Raw genomic sequence first — 24,320 nt, 5'->3', positions numbered from 1 at the left:
CATGCCCACAAAAAAGCTGATTACAAATGATGTCAACTAGGAGCATTTGTAACAGCTACCTGAAATCCATGGGATTAAAGCCAAGGTTATATTTTCAAGACATAAATTGACATTTTTAGTTTTAATTTATAATTTTCAGGCACAGTGCTTACAAAAGTTTTGGGTTTTTTTGCATCTACCTCAGTTCAACTACCTGAAGTGAGGAGTAGCTGGTTGTCTTAGGAATTATTGGAGGGTTGGAAGGAAAGAATTCATCCTTTCTTCACTTGCTAGAGCTTTCCAGTGAGAAGTGGCCAGTGAGCTTGGAGAGGCACCCTGAGGCTTCAACATCCTCTGCTGCAGTGCCCTGTAGGTCATAGGTGGTTCAGCTGTGGGAGAAATAATTTTACTCTGCTGATCAGTAAATTGCTTAATGCCCACCATTGTTATTTCAGTCAGCAGTTATTATTGCTGAAGCTGCCAAATATCTGTTTGGTTTTGTGACTTCTGGTAGAGTTGGTTATAGTAATGTTGAGCCTGTTGTTTCCTGTTTGATGTGCTGCACAGAGCCAATGTTTGGGAATGGAAATTCAGGATCTAGTTACTTGGGTGTTTTAACCATTTCTGGTACCAACCCACAAAGTTTTCTACAGACCAGATGTCCAAACTCTATTCCTCACCTGAGATCTTCCACCAGTTTAAATGCTGCAGGGATGTAATATTTGAGAGGAACTGACTCTTGCAGTTGGTAGTAAAGTTTTGGAATCACTCAGGTGCTTGTTGGTGTGTGTGAAGGTGGCTGATGATCAGTCTGAGAGGCCTGGAGCACAGAGTGCACAAAAATATCAAAAATTGAGTGTGCTATTTCAGTGCTTCTTGCACTCTGTGGCTCAGTAATCCAAGACTCGTGCTGAGCTTAACCATTGAAACTCTTCACTTGTCACTCCATCCAAGACCAGGCTGGGACTTCACTATCAAGGTGTCTTGACAACACCACACTTCTTGACAAGACAATAGCTTGGAAAATAGGTTTGTTAGGAATTGTCGCTCTTGGGATTGTAAGCCCTGGGATTCCTGGTGAGTGAATCTCCCCTAAGGCAGCCAGCCCTGGCTGAAGGGGCAGGAGGGCACTTGGATTTTCTTGCTTGCAGTGCAAGAGCAGCTTCCTTGGGGTCATTTGCACGGTGGTCAGTGCTGTGCTCTTGTGTCCCACGCAGCAAGTAGGTGGGTCTGGAAATCCAGGGAGACCTATGGATAGCTGTAAGCAGCAGTCTGAGAAAAGGTGTGTCTGCAGCTTGAGTGGTGTTTGTTACACGGGGCAGGCAGGAGAGCTGTGATGGGTGAATGCCCTGATGTTTCTCTGGTCAGCCCACAGATGGGGGTCCCCTTGACGTTATCTCCTGGTGCAGTTTTTCCAGGAGCAGAGAACTTTGCGGGATGTCTTCCTTCCTCTGGGCTGGGGAGGAGGGAACAGTGTCTGTACTTTCCACAGCCCTTTTAACAAGGATTTTAGGGGGATTGAGGGTAACCCTCAGGAGCTGTCCCTGTTTACACTGCTCAACACCCGCTCATCCCGGAGCACCATGCTAATGTAGGCATTGCAAAAGATCACCTGAGGCGTGCCCGGGGGCTACGGGTGTTTTGCTGCAAACACAAATGAGCTGGGAAGTCTGGGGGGAAATCGTCTTAGATAGTCCTGGAAGGAATTGTTGTCAGATCTGTGTGCAAGGTCAGCACCTTGTCAGCGGGAGGTGGATTCAGCTCCCTCTCTGTTCAGGCTTAGGGTTTGCCTTCTGGAGTACTGGAGAAGAAAGGCCAGTCGTTCAGAACTCATGAGCATCTGTTTTCTTACCGAGTGCTGAAGCTTGGAGTTCCCTAATACCAAAGAATTTATATGGGACTCATGCATGTTTTTGTGGTGGTTTTTCTTTTTGTTTTTTGGTGTTTTTTTGTTTTTGTTTTTGTTGTTTTTTTTTTTTTTTTTAGGGCACTACCTTTGGTAAGAACTTGTTTTTTTTCCTATACCTTTAGATGTTTATCCCCCTTCAGAATCCAGGTATTACTGATAAGTCTAAACAGCGATATGGAATTTTGTTGAGGGCATTCGAGGATCACATAAGTGTAAAAGGAAATAGAGAAAAAGATGAGAGAGGGAAACTTTTTGTGTTCATAGTGAAAGAGCTGTACTTGTAAACTGGAGGGGAAGAGAGAGATCACATATTGCTGGTGAGAAGTGGCTGGATTTTGATAAGAACAGGAAGCAAGTAAAGACAGCAGTGTGGTCTAAGTGGAAATAATCTGATCAGAGAGGAGGAGGATCACGTGCTTTGCTTTACAGGCTCATAAAGGTTTTGATTTGATTTTTAGCAGTTCATATTTTAAAGAGTCTTTTTTTCTTTTTATCAGATTATGTCTACTTCGAAAATTCTTCAAGTAACCCCTATTTGATACGAAGAATAGAAGAGCTCAATAAGGTAAACTTTTTTCCATCAAGTCTTTGAAGTTAATTGAATTTATGATCTGCTTGATTTGATTAAAATCAAAACAATTCTTTAGCAGTTCTCTGGTAATTAGAAGCTTAAAAATACATGTGTTCTCTGATAATTTTCTGGAATGCTTTAAGACCTTTTGTTCTCCTCTGGTATGAAAGGACTGAGTATCAATGGCATGGAATTCTCAGGGTGATTATGCCCACCTTTAGGGCAGGTTTCTGCAGTTCTTCACTTCCATGCCAGGATCACCGGATATGAAGAAAATACAAGAGTTCGTCTAGAGGATGGAGGGCTTTAATTTGGTGTTTCTTGTGGGAGACTCTTGCTCAGGAGAAAGGTTTGCAGCTGTGATCTGCTTGCTCAGACTTTGTCTTTGATGGTTGTCCTTTTGGGCCAGTGAACTTCATCTGTCAAATTCCCTTTCAATGGATTGAACAGGGAAGCGCGATGGCTTCTGTGTGGGAAGGCAGCTGAAGTTTGACCTGGCTGAGGGTGGAAGAGGGTTCTGAAGCCACTGGCTGTATCCTAAGCATACCACGTGTTCAGGTTTAATACCAGCATTAGGGCAGCCCTTCCAGAAGGAATGTCACATTGCTGGTTTGGGTTTGGGTATACATTGACTGGTATCAGGTACTCTTCTTCAGCTGCCAGTCATGGGAAAGCATGTAGTTCTCAAACAGTTACTTGGAAGAGAAAATGTATCAATTTCATTGCCAATAAAAATCTGAGTGCTAGGACATCCTTGGTAATCCCCTGGAGGTCTTTTGCAGAAATACCTATAGGTCTTTTTTGCCTTAAAGAAACAGGAGTGAATTCTTAAAATGTTCCCAGTGGATCCCTATCCATGAGGTTTCACTGTCTGTATTCCATGACAGGCTGCAGGTTTGTTCATCACTTTCCTGGAAAGTGGTTTCCCCTCTTACTCTTCAGTTTCATTCTGCCCCTCACCTTTAAAAAAAGATGAACTTTTACCCTGGATCCCCCATCTTGGTGCAACTCTTGCTTGAGGTGTGATTTCTCTGACCTACACTTTAAAAATTTGTGTTTATGGTTGAAATGAATCCTAGCTCATTTATTTTTAACTGAGTGTAAACGAAATTTTGGCAATTAAATAAATCGGATCAATTTACATGGAAGCTGCCTGCGTTTGAACAAGATGGTTCATTTGTATAACTTTATTTTAGTGCCTCAAAATTTAAAAGTTCTGAATTACTTACCAGAAGAGGGTAGAAATTCTGTGAAATTACCAAAAAATTTGGTCTGTAAGGAAAATATCTGTGCACGTATATGGTTTTTTGGTTTTTGTTTTTTTTTTTTTTTAGATTTGTGTTAGGAAAAGTTGAAACTTTTCCTTCATTCACATCTTAGAAATGATGTACATACATCACGTAAATGATGTACATGTACATACATTTTTATTTTGTTTCCTTGAGGACACATTGCTGGTTTACTGCTCTTTTTGGAGACTTCCCTAGCAGGGAATTTCTATCTTCTGCTTTTGGGAACTGTGCCTTCATTATGGTTTTCAAAGAGTCTTCAATAGTAGGATACAACTCTTGAGTTACTTTTGCATTGTTTGGTTTATTTTTCAAGATAGTAAATTGGTTGGGGCTGTTACAAACCAGTAGGTTTATTTCCCCTAGAATTTGTAAAAAGCCACTTGCACTGTTTGACAGGTGCCATTTGATCACCTATCTAATTTTAAGAGTTTTAAGTAAATAATCTTTAAAAAGTTCTGACTTTTTTGGTATGTTGTCACTGAAATAGTTTGTCTGGTGCAGCTTCTTTGGATCTCCTTCTGTAATGATTTTTTTGTGTGTTGGTCATTATTTAGCTCACCAGTGCTTGTCAGAGAATCTGATGTAGTTTCTTTTGCAAAAGTAATAATGGCTGGGTTCTTTCTTGCATTTCTACTGCCCTGCAGAGTTTGGAGAACAGCCTAGATGTGAATTCTGTTATTTTTCACAGGTTTTTTAATTAGGTTTTTAAAGATTTATTTGAGTGCTATTTAACATAGGCATCACCTCAAAAGTAGCAAAGTGGCTTGTTAATAGGTTGCAATGGCAGGTAAGTGTGTTTTTCTCTCCTTGAAACATCTGTAACTTACAAGTGGTGATTGCTCAGGAATCACTGGGAGGGCAGGGCCAAACTGCCTGGAGTTTCCCTGCCCTGGAATGGATCTTGCAGGAGTTTGTGTGTTAGGTAATGTGTGCAGCTGGAGATGCCAAAAGCAGATGCTGTGTAGCTCTTGTGCAAAATTCCCAATAATTTATGAAGTTGCTAGTTCAGTGTGCAGTTCTGCTCTTGGTCAGGGGTCAGTTTTTTCTTGTGTTCCCTATTTCAGACGGCCAATGGAAACGTGGAAGCCAAGGTGGTGTGCTTCTACAGGAGGAGAGACATCTCAAGCACGCTCATTGTACTGGCAGACAAACATGCAAGTAAGCTGCTTTGTGTTCAAATGACATTGCTTCTGCACAAAATTGTCAAACTTGGGGACAACTTTCATATTTCAAGTATCAGTATTTTAAATGTATTTCTTTCTGTAGTCATCTTTAGCAATTTGCCTTGCTTGTTTGGCTGACATTTCTGTCCTTCTACGTGGCTCTCTTTTTTACTTTTTGTTTTGTTTTCCTCTTTCCTTAAACCTGTTACTACCTTGTTTCTGTATGGTTAGATTTTGGTGGGGACAAGACAGAAGTTTTCAGTTAGGGCTGAGTAAAGGCATCTTATTTGCTCCACAGAAATTAATTTTTAAATTTTTTGGGTGAGAGAAGGTATTCTCCCTGTTAATATAACTTCTCATGAATTGTTTGGTTTGTATATTAAAAAAAAACCTCAGACATTATGTGAGGGAATCAAGTAGACTGGTTATGGTAAAGCAACTTGAAACATGGCCAGCTTGAAACCTGACTAACAGGATTTCTCTTTAAATTTCAATATTAATAATATTTCTTGCAGTGACACAGCTTTTGTCTGAACATGTTCAATAAATACACTTTGAAAACAGAGAATTTGAGAACCTCCTATCACTATTTTGAATACTTAAAGCCCTTTTGTTGGGAAGCAAGTGGAGTAACTGAACTGTTTTTCTTTTATAGACAACAGACTGTGTGAGGTGTAGCTGTTCAGATTGCTGAAAATTTAGCAAAAAGCATGGACAGCCTTATGAATCCTTGTAATTCAGGGCACATCTATAAATGAGAGCGAAGCAATCAGATATGGGCATGTCAGAACTGTGATTTAGCTGGCAAGCATCACTGTCTTTTAATGTGCTTCTTGGTGTGTGTATCAATAGTGATCTGGGGATTGATTCAATCAGATACTTAGTTTTAGCAAGGAATATAATGGCTTGCTGTGTTCTCACTGCTTCAGTGCCATTGGGGAAAAGATGCAGCAAAACAAGTCCCTTACTGATAAATTTGAGTATTTTCTGTTGTAGTCTGTCCAAACAATCCCTCCATTGCAGCCATACTTTGATAAGAGGTGGTGGTGTTGAGGGAGAGTTTGCTGTGTCACAGAATTGTGATGGCAGGCAAAGATTTTTTGAGATCTCTTCAATGCAGCAGAATTCATTTTATCTGTGGATCCTGAAGCTCAATAGGAGCTTCACCATAAACAACGTGGCTATTGATTCCTTCCTCTGTGTCTCACTTCACTAGGTTCAGTGAAGGAAGCAGGTGGGAAGGGTTCACAGGAACACACATCTCAGACTGAAAATGAAAAATCATTTGAACACACATAAATGCTCTTTGAACCTGCACATGCTGATTTCTCTTTGTGATAAGAAATCTAAGTGGGGTTTTTTAATGCAAACAAATAATTCATTCTTCATATGTGTTGTTTGAAAGATGGAAAATTCTCCTCTAGCAAAATCCTATTAACAGAGCAACCAGAGACAACTGAGTCTGCCTCTTAGAGTAAATTTCATTAGTAACTAGCATTTTCTCCAGTATCTTTCTTTCTGGTGCAGAATAAATTTGCTACTGAATGACTTCCATTTATTTAGATAGATGTGCTGCTCTGTGGTTTCCGTTCTTCATAAGAAGAGAGAAGAGAGAGCAAAATTAAGCTTTTTGGACAGCCATTAGTTTTTTATTCTGAAAAAAAAAAAATCAGCATCCTGCATGATATAATGAAATTAAATTTTATAGATGTTAAGATTCTAGTACAGATATTGCACACTGTCACTGACTTTGAGTTCATTTCCATAAAGTCTCCTGTTGCCTCATTTTGATGCATTTGCAGTAGATGAACGTGTCTGCATCGCTGATCTTTTAACTGCCTTTGTTCAGCTGATTAATGGAGCTTTCTGACTGCAGACATTTCTGGATTCACACAGTCTTCTGTTTAAGATGCCTTTATTTTAGACCTACTGTTGAGATCAGTGCAGTGAGAGAGCTCAGCAGTGGGGAGATACAGCCAGGGCATGAATGGAAAAATTGTATGGATATTTTGGGGTTTTTTTACTCTTCCAGTAAAGGAAGGAAAAAGATGTAATTGTGAAATCAATGTTTTGAAGCTTAAAAAAAATAAATAAAAGACCAGTTTAGCTTGGATGATCCATCAGATATCTGAAATGGGCAAGTCTGAAATGTCGTCTGTTCTCATAAGTCTGTATACAGAGAAATGTGTTGGAAGAGACTTATTCTGTAGTTGGTGACTATAAATTGGTACCTGATGTATGTAACCCGATTCTTGGATTTAATCTGTGATCTTACTATTTTTATCATATGATGTAAAACTTGTCTGGGCTGTCCTATAAATCTTTCAGCCTTATGATGTCTTCCATTCATTGTTAGTGCTTTTTATTCATAAGCCTCTTTAATCACCTCACAGATTATTCTAGGGAATTTCTCCAACTGTTTCTGAAATTAATTTACTTCACCAGTAAGATACTGTCTTAAGTTCTTGCTGAGAGACTTTAAAAAAAAAAAAAGATTGCAGGCAGGAATTGATGGAAGAGAAATAGGAAAAATACTTCACTCCTCAACATGTTGTTGGATGCTGTCACTATGTATTTTCTTTATATAATGTCTTACACTGGTTTTTATAATTATTTAAATATTTGCAGCAGTGACTGACTAGTTGGTAGTGGCTGGGGAGCTGATACAGTGCTGTCTGGATTGGCAGATTTATGGTTGGTTTTCAGCAGGTGCTCTCTGGCACACATGGCAGCTTGGTTTTGGAAGTGCCAAAGCTTCTGAAAATGTATGTTTGCATGGTACCTCTGTGCCTAAACAGGTAGGGAATTTATTGAGAATTTTTTTTTTTCATTTTAAATAACACCAGTCTAAATGAAGTTTGACAATAGCTTCATGAATTAGCTCTTTTTATTTCTTCCATTTTATTCCCGTTCTCTATTTTCTCCCAGCCCCACACATGCGGATTTAAGAGGAGTCCAATTCAGATATCCACTAATGACACCTTGGCTCAATTGTTGCTGAGAGGAGGGAACTGTGTTTTTTCTCTTTGGGAGTGGTGCAGTGAGGGAAGATAAAGGTGTCCAAGGTGTCTGTTTGCTACCTGACATAGTGGCCATGGTTGTAAGAGATGACCACCAGAGCTTCGTGGCAGGGGAAAACTCCTTCTCAGCTGTCAAGGTGTAAGGATTCCTGCCTATTAAAACTTTGTCCATGTTTTCTACAGCTACGAGTCAATATCTGGTTTTTGGTAGAGAAAAAAAGAATAAGACTACACCTTCATACAAACCATTTGAAACTGAACCTGGAAGAAGGAACCTGGTGTTGTATTTTAATTTATTCAAATGCAATATTTCTAGAACATTCCTCCAAGGTCCTTAGTTAAGCTGTTAAAAGCAGCCAGAGGTGCAGCTTCCTTTGCTGCTGAAAGAGCTGTTGTGTAGCTCTGTAGCATTGGTTTTGCTGTGTTTCCCAATGATTTTGCCCCACTCTTTTTGTTCTTTACATTATTCTGTTAGTTGTAACCATGCTAACTAATTCTTTTGTAACTGCAGACTGTTTCCCAAACTGATAAACCTTGGCTGCTCTCTAAACCTGATTTCTGTGTCTTGTTTACCTTCGTGCATTTCTGAATTCTGTCATGTAGCTACTTGTATGACACCCATAATGCAGAGAAAGGGCTGCTGCTTTCTGTTTTTGATGCTCTGGAGAGCCCAATCTGATCTATAGCAAATTGCTATTCTTTCTTGTGTCTAGCAAATATTGATGTTTAATTTCACATCTCACACACCCAGTCATTTTAAATTACAATTACTGCCTCTTGGGTTTCTCCTGCCAACTCAAAGTTTACTCTTTCTAATTATTTTCCCCATATATGTTAGCTTTCACACTAGTCTTGCTGTTTGTGCCTAATCTGGCTATCTCTTGTTCCCAATATAAGTCATCTTCAAGCTTTGTTAATGTGCTATTAATGATTCTGCCATTAAATATCAAATCATACTTAATCTAATACACTTCTTGCAGCATTCCACTGACTACTGCTGCATAGCTGATATATTACTGTTTGTATTAAGATTAAATGTTTAGTTTTGAATCTGCACAGGCACATCTATCAAGCAGAAAGATTAATTTGAAGTAAGGCTTTATGAGAGCACTGAAATCCCAATGTACTGCACCTCCTGTATTCCCTTACCACTTATTCCACAGTACTGTAAAGCATGCAGGCAAATATTTCTGAAAAGATTCCTTGGATATTTTATAAATACGTGTTTCTATTTTTTTTTTTTAATTTTTCTCGGATGCCAACCTTCTTGATGGAGGTGTTTGCTCCAGTTAGTGTGAGTGGGTGAGCTGTGGGAAGGTGAAATGCAGATATGTCAGATTGTCCTGGAGCTGGGGCTGGGACAGCCCCTGTTGTGCTTCATGGTGTGACTCAGCCTGAGCTGTCTGGGTGAGGTGTTAGTGGGGTGTGAGGTGCTCTGGGTGCTTTTTGTCCAGCTGCTTTTGCCTGACCTCAGTGAGGGAGAGCTTCCTGTCCCAGATCCAGTCCTGCTCTCTGCCATCCCTTGGTTCCCAGTACATTGGTCAGGTCTGTGTTTCTCAGGGTTGAAACATGGCTGTGAAAAAGGAGGGATAATGTCCATATAGATTTGTTTGTTTATTATTTCTTGGAATGTTCCTGCCTCTGTCTGGGGGTGCTATGACAGTTTTACTGATGTGTGTGAGGGAGTTGTTTGTTACCTGTAGAAATGTCTGTATTTAAAAATAAATGTATTATGCTTTTTGGTTTTGAGAGGCTGTTCATAGCAGAGCTGCCATAAGAACATGTGTGCTCTCCACCTTCTGTATTTTATTGCAAAAGCTAGACACATAAATAAAATATTGTTTGGAAGGCAAGCCTACCTGAAGTCCCTGGAATTAGTTTGGTTGTGCTGGGTGCTTTCATTTTGGCTGTAGATTTCATTGGCACAAAGGGGTTGACATACTTTTTAGAAAAATGTAATTTCTAGAAGCTGTAGGCTATCAAATGTACTGAAGATACAGACTATTTTAGGTTGCTCCTCGTAGTATTTTCCCTGCATTACACAGTGCACTACTGTCATTTCCAAAAGCTGCTGTAAGTACAGGCATAAATTCCCTTTTCCTTTGTGCATCCTTCAGTTTTCAGGCAAACATGCTTGGAACTTGCTGGATTGTTGTCAATTGCTGCTGGTGTATTTACAGTGTAGGATAGCAGTCACAATATTAATTTTCAACTAAAACAGAATCCACTTCAGTAAATAAATTGCAGACCCTTGAGAGTGTGTAACAAATGTAAATTTGGTGTTCTAGTTCCCAGGAAAATATTAAAAGCTAAGTACATGCTGCTGTATGGTTACCAGCTCATGTGGTGTAGCAGCTATTGTATGTTGAAGTCTGGTTTAATTATGCTGCTCTTTTTTTCCTTCCTTGCTGGAGCAGCCTACCTGACGGGCAAATAAACTGCAGGTCTTTTTTTCAAGGCACTAAATTGGTGATAAATTGTGGGCAACCTGAAGGGTATGTAATTTTTTGTCACTACCTTTGGTGTAATGGTGGCCTATTTAGAACTAAATGCAATTTTAGTGTTTTATAAAATGGAGATCTGTGTTTGCTTTGTTTTTGGGATAACTATAGGGATTTTAGTTAACTAATCTTAAGGGTATATAAATCATAACTGTGTCTGTATGTGTTTCTCATTGAAATGTTTTTTGGCAACAACTGTTGAATTAAGCTGGAGGCATAAGTCTGCTCTTTGAGAGTAATGCTGCTGTAAAATTAGGAGTTTTACAATTCATGCATGAGGCTTTACAGCTCATTCTACTACAGTCTGGGAAACTTTTCCTGTGGTTTTGCAAAATACAAGTACCTGCATTAATTTCTTAGAGAAGGGAAAAGTCTGATCTCTTCTTTCTCAGTCATTTGTTACAGAGGATCTTTGGAGTTTTTTCTTTGAGTATTTTTCCCTTTACAGCTTTAGCTGGCATAAGTGGCAGGATACTTCTTAACAAACACAAAGCATACCATTTGTTTTCTAACAGAAAGATGCTTGAAGATGTTTGGGATCAGTTGCATGTCAGTGTGGGTGGGATTTCATGTATTTACTTTGGTGTATGTTTGAAACTGGTGGAGTGGAGATTGGATAGCTCCAAGGCAGAGGTGGTGGATCCTGACTGCAATGCAGGAGTGCTGCAGTTGGGTGTGTGTGGTGTGGGTTGGGTAACCAGGGTGGCAGGAGTGGCCTCAGGCACTTGGTTACATTCCAGTTAATCTTGTGGCTGTGGTTGGGCTGAGGAGAGCACAAAATAACGCTAATTAAATAAACTGCCCTTTCCAGTGGACATTTCCTGCAGAAGCTATTGTGGCTGGCGTGGGACAGTGTGATGTCCTGAAAGAGGAGCAGGGTTTATGATAACTGATACCTGGCAAAGAGGAAAGACTTCACTTTGCCTCAGTCATCATGTGTCAGCTTCTACTGGATGAATCTGGTGCACTGCTGGTCTCCAAAAGCAGCTCTCTCTCTAGAACTTCTCTTCTGGTAGCAGATTTGTGTGAATTTCAGCTTGGTGTGACCTGTGTGTGCTTGAGGTCATTTGATGGTGGTGGTGAATAAATAAAATTCTTCACAGGCATAATTTCAAGTGTCTGTACTAATTATGTAATAGTTCAATTGGCTGAAATGTTACACTGAATCTGATTAAAGTTTGTTATTTAGCAAAGGTTTTGGAGCAGGTCATTCTCACTTGCTCAAAGTCAATACTTGTCTTGTTCTTGATCAATTTTGTTTCTTTATGACTAGGAGAAATGGAAGAAGAGATGGAAAATCCAGAAATGGTTGATTTACCAGAGAAACAGAAGCATCAGCTACGACATCGTGAGTTGTTTCTCTCACGACAGCTGGAATCTCTGCCAGCCACACACATTAGGTAATGACTGTTTTCTGCCATTTTATTTAAAAATCGCACAACACTGTTATTTGTCAAGTACTCTTCAATGTAAGATCAAGTTCTGTGTTCAACTTCAGTGATACCATCTTGTGAATCACACGAGCATTTAAGATGTTTTGTTTTCATGAGACGTGTTTCTCTTTTTTTAGAGGCAAATGCAGCGTTACTCTGTTAAATGAGACAGAATCCCTTAAATCGTATCTGGAACGAGAGGTAGGAACCATTTTGTGCATTGTAAAGCTTGAACAGTTTAGCTTTGGTGCCTATTTGCAAGTTTTCTAAAAAGAGTTCTTTCATTTCTGCATGTACTGGGTGTTGACAATGTACAGAGCCTAAAGCTTCCCAATCTTCATTGTGCATAAAACTTTGTGGGTCTGGGGCCCAGACCTTGTGTTTACATCCCTGTGTGAGAGTGAGCTGCCTCTCCTTCTGTAAAGAGAACCCAACTTGCTCATCAGTGTGGCAGGGCTGAGAGTTCCAATCTGGAGGCTGATGCCCTGGGAAATGCAGTAACTGTAGAGAGAGCAAGCCAGCAAGCTGTGCTTCTGTATATTTGCTTTATCCTGAAATCATACAGATTTATGTTGATATGCTTTAAGCTTGATCTTGCCTCAGATTTTTGAGGAGCTTAGTTCACTGGTCAAAATACTTATCTGGACTCCTTCATATGCCACCACTGACACTTAAATCCTTGAAAAACTGCTTGTCAGGTGACATCTGACAGAAATTTACCCAGTCTCTCTTTAAAGGTGTATCAGACCAAAAACTTGAAACTGAATTGTCTTGCACAATTAAACAACATTCAGAATATAAATATTGGGCTTTACTTTTTCAGGTATTTTGTGATTGTAAAAAATTACTAATGTATTTTTTAAAAGTTGTATTTCTATACCTTTAATTGTGGCTAGACCTCTGGCTGCTGGCTGGGTTAGACGGTCTTGGAGTCTGACAATCTGTGAGAGATTTACTGTGGAGATTAGCAAAGAACTTCAGGATATTATTATTTGAACACATCTGCAAGCAAATAATTTGCATTTGAAAACATGGAATGTTATACAAGAGGGGAAATCTTGTAATTAAAGCCAGTAGGGTGATGGCTGTTACTGGCCCTTACGAAAGGAGAAAACAGGCCATTTTTTGTGAGGAGCATACTGCAGTCTCTCTCATAGCTGGGCTTTCTTTTTAACTGCTTTTGTAGCTTTCTTCAGTATTTATTTAAACATAAGATTAGTTTTAATCTGATACTTTAGTTTAAGAGAATTTTAAACAAAGCAGAGGGATTAAATAGTTGAGTTTCTCTTTGGAATGTGAAACCAAAAAATGTCGGCTCTGCTGAAGGCTGCCAAATGGCAGAGCATCAAACAAGGGACGTGGAATTCAGCAGTGCTTGTAAGCAGCTAGCAGCCCAGGTTATGCCAGTGTGAAAGCACAAGTTAATCAAACTGAAATGATTTCAGATTTTCTAGTACCCAGCTCTTACGTAGTGTTCTCAGTTGCTCCCAACATATTTTTATTATCACTGGTGTTACAGGTAGGTGCACTGTGACTGAAGGGAGGTGCTTTCCTCTGATCATGCAATGCTCAGTTGCAGATGTAGGCACAGAAAGAGAATTCTTTTTTCCATCCTTTTGAACTTTCAAAATGCAAGATGAGTGATGTGGATTATTTTTAGAACTGAGCAGGCACTTAGAGATTTCACAGAATGAGAGAGTTCCCTGAATGTGTCCTGTCACTTAGCATGGCATTTTGCTTTGGTGCAAACTAACTTGGACAGATGGTAAAGAAATTAAAGCTAAGGAATACAAATGTGCTTGGGTGGAGGGTAAAGAGATGAAGAAGAGGAGATAGTTGTTGCCCAATGGGTTCCTAACACTGGATGGTATTGTTTTGAATTGTTTCTTCTTTCCCCATGCCTCCTGTTCTTAATCCAATCTTTGCTTTCAAAATGTTTCAGGGTATTTCCTTTTTTTCTAATCTGATTTCTGTCAATGAAGCCTAAGCAGCTCTAGGGAGCCTAGTATTTGATTTCCTAAATGTTATGACCAGTAAAAGTAGGCTTTCAGCCCAAGGCTGTCTGCCTTGAAGCAGGTTAAGCATCCAAGACAGAATTTTTTAGGGAGATAGCAAAAATGTAATTTCACTTTGCTTACTATCTCTATTGTCCTCCTCCACTCTCTCTCTGTCATCTTCCTCAGGAAGGTTGCCTTGCACGTTTGGAAAGCAGGCTGAAGGGGAACAGCACCAACTCTTTCACTGTGCCTGTAAAATTGGGTTTGTAGCAGGAGTGAGGAATAGCAGGAGAGAGAGGGGGGAAAAAAGCAACTGGAAGACCTGAATTTTCTCTAGACACCTAATTCCCATGGAGATCATAACCAATTATGGCAAAAGCACTAGATTTCCCTATTCTGCAGGAAACTGTTTTGAATGTATGTCTATTTTACCTCTCTGCCTGGCTATATCCAGAGGCTTGTGTGAATTTGCCTGTTGAGCAGATGTCTGGCATATCTGTTACTTTTGGTAGACCCCTAAAAATAAATTGTTCTCTAGTTAAAATACATCAAATACATGAAAGTAAGTTTGCAAGTTGCAGTGAAGTAACCATTATTTCTGTGGTGTACTTGGACTTTTCTTTCTGCAGTTTCTTGGTGACTTTGGTTCTTGGCTATAGCTATGGGTAGCTTAGGGGCTTGGGTGGGGGAGCTCTGAGCAGATATGTCTCTCTAACACTTGAGAGACACAGAAAGTCATGATTTAATTTTAACTCTTGGCAGGTCATGTTAATTTTTTCTGAACGTGTTGGGCGTTTTTTGGGATCTGAAATGAAAAGAGAAAAACCTTGTCTTTTTTGACTGCTGCAAGCTCAATATGCACAGTTTGACAGCACAAATGAATGTGGAGGATTTTGAAGAGCAGTGTTATTTTATTGTGAACATCACTCTTGTGAAACATTGTTCTGATCACATACTGGTGGTCAGAAGTTCACACGTGCTTTAGAGTACACAAGGATCTGGTTTGTTTCTTAGTTTGCATTGGCACTAAGCTGACGTGTATTAATGTTTTCAGCAGTCCCACTCAGTGTGCAAGAATGAATCTCATGTCTGTGAGGGAAGATGGCAGTGGTGTTGAATTACCTCTAGGGGTTGCAGTCTCTGTAGAATTGACACTTGAGCCCCCAGACTTCCATCTCTCCTCTGTTGAGGAGGCTCTGGATGGGGAGAAGAGACCAGAGGAATTTCTTTCTTTTGTTCAACGTGATTGATTTGAGACAGAGCTGGACGAGACATAAATGGATGACCTGAGACTAATAGAGATTTCATAGACAAAATTCAGAGTGAAAACCAATAAAAGAAAAGCAATAGGGCATCTAACAGTCAAATATCATGGGAGAAACCTCCTCCACAGTATATGACTTTCCCTGGCCAAAAAAGACTAAAGAAATTGCCTGTGGAATTGGTCTTCTTTGAGGCTCACTGTGTTGTTACTCTGTAGTGTGTTGCATATTTGCTGGGCAATGTGCCTGCAAAGCATTAATGTTGCACTGTGTATACCTTGTCCTGCAGTCAGGTATTTTGGAGCTGGAACAAATTAAACACTGTATTTATAACCTGGAAGCCTGTGAGACAAAAGCTTTCCCTACGTTTTATTTCCACAGTGACACATTCTCAAAATATTGCAATATCTTGAGCTTTGAATGTGTCAGGGAGCAGAAGACCCAGATTTCTTTACATAGATGTGATATAAATGAGTTTTCATGTGTTCTGAAGCTACCTTCTGCCTGTAGGTTGATGTAACTTGACCATGGTGTCTGTGGGAGTAGGAGCTTTTTCAAAAGTATCATTTGCTTAGGATGCAATCAAATCCTCTGACCCTAAACCCAACTACAGACAGCGCTTCCAGTTGAAGTTCAGTTGTCTTCCAGAATTTTTGCCATGTTACTGTGGAAACTCGCAGCAATTCTTCTTTTTCTGGGGCTTGGCATGACAGATTGGGAGACTCTCTCTTCCTTTGCCACCTCTTCATAAAGCTGAACAGGGATTGAAACTCATGCTGGTTTTATCCTAATTTTTGTTTCATGCTGTTGACACATACAAATATAGGGAAAGGGAAAAATGAGGTGAGCATGAAATGAGATGTATTTAAATAGGGTGCCTGCCAGTGCCACAAAAATAAGGGGAGTAAAAAAATACGCCAGAAACCTGAGATGTGGAAAATGGCACACTGCACATCCTGTTTCTGTTCAGACCATTCTCCTTCCTGATGACCATGTTGCTGTGGACAGAGGTTACAAAAGGTCTGTTGTTCCATGTTGTAGCAGAGCTTTAATCCTGCCCAGAACTGCACATTATACTTTGATGGAGCATACCTGGTCAACAGCTATAGCTAAGTACTTATCCATGCAGAAAAGTTTAATTACTTAAACTGTACAGTTTTAGGTAGTTAAACATTTTGGCTGTTTCCTTTCTCTGCCCTGGCAGAACATTCTCATTCTGGAATGCCTTCTTGCTTTAATTTTACACACTGAGGTAGCAGAAGCCAAGCAGCTATTTTAGCCTTTTCCACATCTACTTGAACAAAAGCAACAAATTAATGGATTGCCACCTGCAGCTAATTACTGCTGCTGCCAAATCTGCTGCCCCTCTCCTAATATCAAGCAGAAAGAAACGTGGTGCTTTAAGCTTCGATGGTAGCAGGCAAGAAGTTGGTCAGCAGGGCATCCCTGTGCCAGGGAAAGCTGAGCACGTCCTGGTCTCTGTTAGCAGGAGTGTAGCCAGCAGATGGAGGGATGGGATTCATCCCCTCACTGCATCCCTTGTGAGACCACTTGTGTAGGTTTTTGTGCAGCTTTGGGCCTTGCAGCGCGAGAGGCATTGACAGATTGGAGCAAGCCCAGCAGAGGCCGTGGGGTTTGGGGCTTCACACCTCTGTGGGGTTGCAGTGGTCTGGCTGTAACACTCTGAAGTTATGTTTCAGTTTGTGCTTGTATTTCTGTGTGGATAGGTCACTGATGTCTAATCCTCCTGGTTTGGAATATGGGGATTGCATGGGATGTGGCAATTTTGTGTTCTGAAACAGCTGATGCAACTAAAAATTGTCTCCTGGCCCTTCTGGGCCTTGCCTGTGCAAGAGGGGCTTTGTTCACTTCAATTGGAGAGGCTGCTGTTGAGAGCTAACACTTGCAATGTAGAAGAAAGTAGCAGCACTTAAATGGAGTTTTTAAGCTGATGGTTCATTTACTTTTTGTTCACCCAATTTTAAAATCTATATATGTGTAATGAAACCACACTTAAACTGTAAAATCTTGGTAGTATGGTCACAAAGCTGAAAGTAAAAGCTAATAACACGTTTACCTTTTTGCTCTTGTTTTATTTTTAGGATTTCTTCTTCTATTCACTAGTGTATGATCCTCAACAAAAGACCCTGCTTGCTGATAAAGGAGAGATTCGAGTTGGAAACAGATACCAGGCAGATATAACAGACTTACTAAAAGAGGGTAATTTCTGTAATTTGTTTAAATTGTCAAGAGTTCATGTTGAATGTGGCCACTTCTCTGTGTGAGGCCTGCCTAGGTGGGGGAGATGGTTTCCACTGCCAGGCCATGTGTGCAGCAATGGTTTGTAGAGGCTGTTGCCCACTGAAGGTAATTAGTTCTCTTGCAAACGGGTCTTTAAATGGGCGTTTGTCCAAATCATAAAAGTTGTTGAAATAAATTGAATTAATGGGCTCTCTCGGAGCTTGCACTCTTTTTATTAAGAGATTTCAGAATTTCCATGGGAAACACAAATTTCCATCACATCTGTAAAGCCTTTTGTGTTTTTAATCAAGCCTCACTTTCCTATAAGAGCCCCTCCCAAATTACTGCCAATTAAATGCTGTCTGCCCTCATCAATTTGCCTATTACTGCTGGGTGCCTTTTCCCTGGAGCCCTCACCCCATCCCAGGGTTGGCTGCCAGCCTAGACTTTTCACCTGCAGAGCAGGCAGGAGGAAGAATTTGCTGGCTGGAGCATGCATTTGAGAGTTCTGCCTGCCCCCACTGTGTCATGGAGCAATGGGACCATGAGGATGCTGGCCTTAGGATGAGGGAGAAGTAGCAGGAACCAGGAATATTTATCAGATAGTAACTAACTTTAGATTTGTCTCTGCACTATCCTACAGATCCAAAAGTGGGTGGAAAAACTGAGAAGGATGAGGGGTGTTGGCATCTAATTGTTCCTTCATGAGCCCTGTGTAATGCAGAGGGAAAGGTCTATTCCATAAGCTTCTCCTAAGAGAGAGGGGTTGTGACCTGTGTTGGGAAGACCACATCCAGTCTGCGTGGGCCAGGATGTGGAAGCAATGAGATGCTTCTGTCTTTGCTTAGGAGCTCTGCTGACACTTAGCCTCATGTTAAACCAGGCGAAAAAAAGGATCAGGATTCTTGTTTCATTTGTCTATGAAACCAGTATTTATTCAACAGCTGGGCAAGTCTCCTAAGTGAGGATGAACTAATCTGAAAGGCATTCTGTTCCCTCAGTGGGCCAACGTGGGGCTTCAGAGAAGGATAATTGCCAGATGTTTTAAAGGAAGCAGAAAGAAAAGAAAAGTCTTAGTAGCTCCTGTATTTTACCAGGGTATTCTGGCTTGTTTAGACTCAGGAAAACGAAGAGTGTCTGATGCCATGGTTTCCCCCCTAGAAAGCAGCTGAGATTGGTTGAATCAGCTACTCTTTGCCTGCTTAGAGCAGCTTGGAGTGTGTCTGTTTTCCTGGAACTGCTGCAAGATAAAGGAGGAAGACAGACAAGCTGGGGAAAGAAACTGAAAAGAAACTGTCTAGTTTGGAGAAAGATGCACTCTGTTTCCCATGACATATCCTCTGACACCAGATAGTGAAACTCTGATTGTCCATTTTGGATGGGCTGTGTTGCTGTGTCTGTCAAGCTGCAATTGTTACATACAAATAAGTGAGTGAAGTTTTCACAGTGGCCTGTCAGGCAGAGTAACTGAGATGGACTAACAGTGACATTATTGTGAGATAAAAAATAATCTAGAAAGTACTCCTGTTTTAAAAGAGCCATACTAAATACTTCTGATTTGTTTTTCAACCAGGTGAGGATGATGGAAGAGATCAGTCAAAACTTGAAACAAAAGTTTGGGAAGCCTTTAACCCACTAGTAGACAAGCAGATAGACCAGTTCCTGGTGGTAGCACGGTAAGAGCATTTCACCTCTCCTTTGAAGAAGTGTTTGTAACTCTTCCAAGCACTTTCTCATAATCTTTTTTGTTTTATTAGCCTGAGTTGCTTGATTCTGGTTGCTTGATTCACTTGCTCCATTTTAAGATGAGGTACATTTTACATGCCTTTGTGGGAATGGCATGACTTTAGGAGCAACTCCTCAGATTTACAACTTGCTTTCATAAAAGCAAAGCAAGTTGCATGTGAAAATGATGCTGTAGTTGGTGGGGTTTTTCAAATACTTTGGTCAGCATGCAGAAGACTTAGTGAATTAAATTCTTGGCAGTTCTTTCCTCTGTCCATTTACTGCTTTTTTCAAAACCAGTGACACTTTAACATCCATTAATGGTTTGCTAAGAATTCTGGTAAGTGCTTATGATGGGCTGAGGATACTTTTTAATGTCTAGATTCCAAGAGGTAGGCACAATAAAATAAAACCCTGCAAATCTCTACTGATGTTTTTATTTAAGCCCAAAGCAATCTTTGTTGATCAGCTCTTCCTTTATGAAAGGTTCTTGAACTAATTAATTGGTATCCATTTCTATAAACAGAAGACTGTATTAAATTTTAGGCTCTCATAGCAATTGATGACTGAATAATTTAGGGGAAAAAATACACAGTAACACAGTAAACACAAATTCTTTGTGTTTTAGGTGGTACTTTTATAGATGAACCCTGGTTCTGTCTGCCTTTTTTCTTTTCCCCTTCCCTCTCTTGGGTTTCACAGGGTTTGGTTTGTAGTGGCCATGGAGCTGCTTTGTGGTGGGTGTTTCCACCTTCTGGTGGCAGAGCTGGTTTTAGTGGCTCTTTCAGGCAGTTCAGTGCTGCCCACTGGGTTTGCTGCTGCAAGGTGCAGGCTGTAGTGAGAATCACTGCAAAGATAAGTGCAGGAATTGCTTCTGTTCAGAACCAGCAAAGCGTTCCAGTTTATAATGAGTTCACCCACACAGAATTATCAGTTCAGCTGAAGCTGGGCACGGGGGAGCTGTGGGGCAGGATGGGGATAGTGACTGGGAGGCTGGGCAGAGGGTAAGGTGTGAGTCACCACAGACACTTGCAGGGGGCGGCTGGCTTGGATTTCGGCCAAAATTAATGTTTGATGACAACTACTTCTCAAACATTTACCTTTTCTACTCCTGCACTGCTTGGCTCTAGTGTGTTCCTCTGTGCTCCCAACTGGTTTGGGGAAGTGACCTGAGTGGAGGGGGAAAAGCCCAGCCTGCCTATTTTGTTGTTGTAGTTGCTCAGAGGAGTTCAGGTCCAGTTCACTGAGCAGAAGCACAAGTGTTTCACCCCTGTGGTGTAGCAAGCAGGCAGAGGAGTAGGAATTTTGAGAACCAATGCTTGTTACAGGTTTCTCCAACTAATTTCTTTAGGAATAAGGTGAAGAGCATGGGGCTTGTGGTCTCAGATGCAGAGACGATGAGTTGTGAAGTATTTGAGAACTGCTGTGTTATGTAGGCTTTATGAAATATATATAGTATAATCTTAAGTTATAAAATAATATTGTTTCAAATTTTCTGAAACTTTTAGAAAAATGCTCTCATTGCCACATGTTTTGTGTCTGATCTTGGCATCTGTCTCTGTACCTTTTGGACAGTGCAGCACTGCTCTTTGCCATTGTGAGGGAGGCTATTGTCATTCATAAAGCTTGCTTGTGTTCTGTTCCTGTTGCAGCTCAAGTCTGTTGGCAGATAAGGGATAAGAGAGTAGCTCAAAACTCCCTGTTGGTGACCCCTGAGTCTTTCTCTGTTTCCTCTGCCATGCCTAAGCCTCTTCAGTCGTATGAACTAAGTAAAGTGTTCACAATAACAACCCACATTTGGAGAGAATGGTCTCTGGCTCAGAATGAGTGCCAAACCATGTAATCTTGTAACTGGGAAATGGAGTCTGCTCATCTCAGAAAGTGTTGGCTGGGTGTTTATATTTATGCTGGGTTTGCACGCGAAGTTAACGCTGTGTTTAATTTCTTTTAGGTCTGTTGGTACGTTTGCCCGAGCCCTGGATTGCAGTAGTTCTGTCAGACAGCCAAGTTTGCACATGAGTGCTGCAGCAGCCTCCAGGGACATCACGCTGGTAAGATTTTCTTTAGAGGACCTTAAGTTTATGACAGATACAAAATATTCACCTCGGCATTAACAGTTGGCAAAGAGAAAGGGACAGATGGATTGTAGTTGTGGCTTGCTGTGAAGCAGACCCTGCCTTTCTAAAGGAATCCTTTAGTTACAGATGAAGTAACTTTTTCTGGCCCTGTGCCTCTTATGATCCATCGTGGATAGTACTATGAGGCAATTTTTTTTTTGGTTAGTTTTATTAAAATAGTCTGATGACATGCTTGACAGCTCATCCCTTGCATGGGCTCAGTAGCTCTCTCTTGAAGAGCACAAATTATTGTCTGCCTGTCTGTAATGTTACAGTGCCAGAATGCCATTTTTCATCACTTCCACAGCACCAGACTGTCACTGGCATCCTTGGGTGAGATTGACCAAGGATGTCTGGGGGAAAGTCTTGTGGTCAGATAAGAAACATCAGTTGATTATTGTTCTCTTTGACTTCCAGTTTAGAGTACCTGAGGAGTAGTGATATTGTTAACATTTCATAATCGTTAATGTTTGAGTAGATTGAGGAAAGGGAAAAAAACATAAACTTTTATGCTACAGAAAGTTTAATGAAAATTTGAATAAAATATCTGAAGTCTCCAGAGAACTGTTATCAAAGCCTCACCTCGTTACTGGAGTAATGTAAACTTATATGTACAACAATTGCTAGTCTAGAACAGTGTAGGTTAATTATGCACATACACAAAACTGGTATGATGAAAGACAAATAACATCCTGATTAAAACTGCAGAAACATGGAAATAAAGCCAAGCTTTCATTTACTAATAGCAGTTCCTCCTTCGCAGCATGTTCTCAGCCCTTATAAATCACAAGTTGCAGACAGCCGTAGCTCGGCTTTCTGAGGAGTAATTGCCCCTGAGAGTCATTCTTTTTTCCTATTCAACTGTGATGTGTGACTTAACTTGAATCTTTGTTGAGGTTTTGCCCTTTGTGGGGGGGATGTATACATGTGTTGCTGCTCTTGTTTATCATATATGAAATTTTTGTGGATTATTTGACAAAGAAAAAGCATGGCTGTGTCTGTGAGGAAACGCCCTTGGACCTCTTATCTCCATGCCCTGTCTGGGGATGGTAGCTCAGTCCTGGGGGGAGTGGATCAATTCTGTGCATCTTCTTACCAGCAGTGCTGCACTGGTGGTGCTGGTGAGGAGCTGATAGGAATAATTGATACACAAGGGCTTGTGCTCCACAAACTTCACTATTAGTGAATGTTAGGTTTGTACACTGACAGCTACATCACTGTGAGGTTGGAACCAGCTTTTACTGACTTTTCCTTAGGTACAGAATACCACACCTTCACATCTCAGTGTAGAATTTACCATTGCTGTTTCACTGTTGAACATTTTTCCCCCCAGATACTTATCCTTACATTTCTCTCTCCTTTCCAACCCCCTAGTTCCATGCTATGGACACTTTGCACAAAAATGTCTATGACATTTCCAAGGCAATCTCTGCACTTGTGCCACAAGGTGGGCCAGTCCTGTGCAGAGATGAGATGGAGGAGTGGTCTGCTTCAGAGGCAAACCTCTTCGAGGAAGCACTAGAAAAGTATGGAAAAGATTTCACTGACATTCAGCAAGATTTTGTAAGTATATAAAAAGGTGTCCCTGTGGTGACTGGCTTTGATTGGTGACAGAGCTGGTTTGCAGCTTGTCTAAACTGTGTTTTTCATTGTGTGAGCAAGGGGACTTCAAACTGGAGTATGTGTCTTGCTGTAAAGTGGGGAAAGGCAGACCTCATACTAGTGACAGCCTGGTGTACAGTCAGAATTTCAAATCACAGATGATAGTTTTTCCTCTAGAAACATTAATTTAGGATCATCTGTTCCACTACAGCCGAGGAAGGATGTAGGAAACTGTTGTGACAGCCGAGCTGCTCTAGATTAATTTGTGTTTGAAGGAAAATAAGTATTTGGCCTTCTGAAACATGAAAATGTAGTCACCTTTACAATGTGGTTTCAGAAAGGGCCTTTTGAAGGTTTTTAAAAGGAATCCTGGCCATCCAAGGGAAGCGTCCTGTAGTTTGGCCAAAGCACTACCCTAGGTGCTCAGCCTGCAGATTGAATGGAGCACTGTAAGGAGAGCCAAGTTTCACTTTGTCATTGTTCAGATCCTCTGGAACAAAACAAGTAGTTTCAGTGTTGTTTGTCCTGTGCTCTAATCTCTTAGAGGGACTTGGAAACAGCAGCACACTCCGTGGTCCTGCTGAAATCCTCATGCTTCTCACGCAGAGAACAGAGCTGGCAGGGCACAATTCTGTTGGTAGTTTGTTTTGGTGGGTTTTTTTTGGTTTTTTTTTTTTTTTTTTTAATGGGCCAGCTCCATTGAAGCCAAGCATATCAGAACTGTGGTACTGTAGTTGTGACTCTTGCTTTAACTGCTGCTGAAGCAGAGTCTGAGGGCTTCCTTCCACATTGTGCCTCTCTGGAATGGTTTGCTGTGTGCCAGTACAGCGTGAAGATTTACCTGCAGCCTGTTCCACTTTTTACACTGAAAGCTCTCAGAGTATTTTAAAAGGGCATTTAATTTAATATGGGTCCCATGTGCATCTTTGTAGATTCAGACTGTCTTTTTTTTGAGGAGGGCTAGTAGTTGCAAGACCACATCAGTCAGAAGAATCCTGTGAATTTCAGTGATACTGTATGCCAGCTCCCTTCAATAAATGCTACTTTTCCTTTGTGTCCCTAGCTCCCATGGAAGTCCTTAACAAGCATTATAGAATATTACTATATGTGGAAAACTACAGACAGATACGTTCAGCAGGTAAGAGAGTCAGAATCACCCCCATTCTAAAAGAAGTTGTTTTTCTTGGCTATGAAACCAAGCTTTGTTTCTCTATTCACCCTCTCAGGGTTCAGCCTTTCCAATAGTTGAGTTCTGTTATGATCAGAACAATCTCTTGTCCCTAAACTCATCAGCCCTTCTGTAAATACAAACAGCATTGGCAACAGTGCATTCTTTTCATGTTTGCTGCTACCCTGTTTGCTCGGAGCTTTCTAATGTCTGGTTTGGGATTCAGCAGAGGAAGGAAGGCAGGGCAGTTGTGTTTTAACTGTGGAATTGAAGGTTCCCTTCAGTGACTTCTTGGGGGGGCAGTTGCTGTGCAGGAGGCCCACCCTGATTCCCCAGCACT

General features: G+C 40.8%; 1 protein-coding gene across 7 annotated transcripts in view; it reads left to right on the top strand.

Annotated features, from left to right (window-relative positions):
• Positions 1-24,320, top strand: part of MTA1 (metastasis associated 1) — a 74,848-nt gene that overhangs the window by 12,592 nt on the left and 37,936 nt on the right. For all 7 annotated transcript variants that reach the window (XR_010366005.1, XM_064427465.1, XM_064427463.1 and 4 more), the window contains exons 2-10: positions 2,386-2,453; positions 4,816-4,909; positions 11,709-11,835; positions 12,006-12,069; positions 17,230-17,347; positions 18,942-19,044; positions 21,045-21,144; positions 22,585-22,773; positions 23,876-23,950. Coding sequence is in view for 6 of the 7 variants with exons in the window: in XM_064427465.1 (XP_064283535.1) it covers positions 2,386-2,453; positions 4,816-4,909; positions 11,709-11,835; positions 12,006-12,069; positions 17,230-17,347; positions 18,942-19,044; positions 21,045-21,144; positions 22,585-22,773; positions 23,876-23,950 (938 nt within the window). In the remaining variant the exon portion in view is untranslated. The remainder of the gene's footprint in view (positions 1-2,385; positions 2,454-4,815; positions 4,910-11,708; positions 11,836-12,005; positions 12,070-17,229; positions 17,348-18,941; positions 19,045-21,044; positions 21,145-22,584; positions 22,774-23,875; positions 23,951-24,320) is intronic.

The sequence above is a fragment of the Passer domesticus genome, chromosome 7 (assembly GCF_036417665.1).
Source record: "Passer domesticus isolate bPasDom1 chromosome 7, bPasDom1.hap1, whole genome shotgun sequence".
Taxonomy (NCBI): Eukaryota; Metazoa; Chordata; class Aves; order Passeriformes; family Passeridae; genus Passer; species Passer domesticus.
This window is presented reverse-complemented; position numbering and strand designations above follow the sequence as displayed.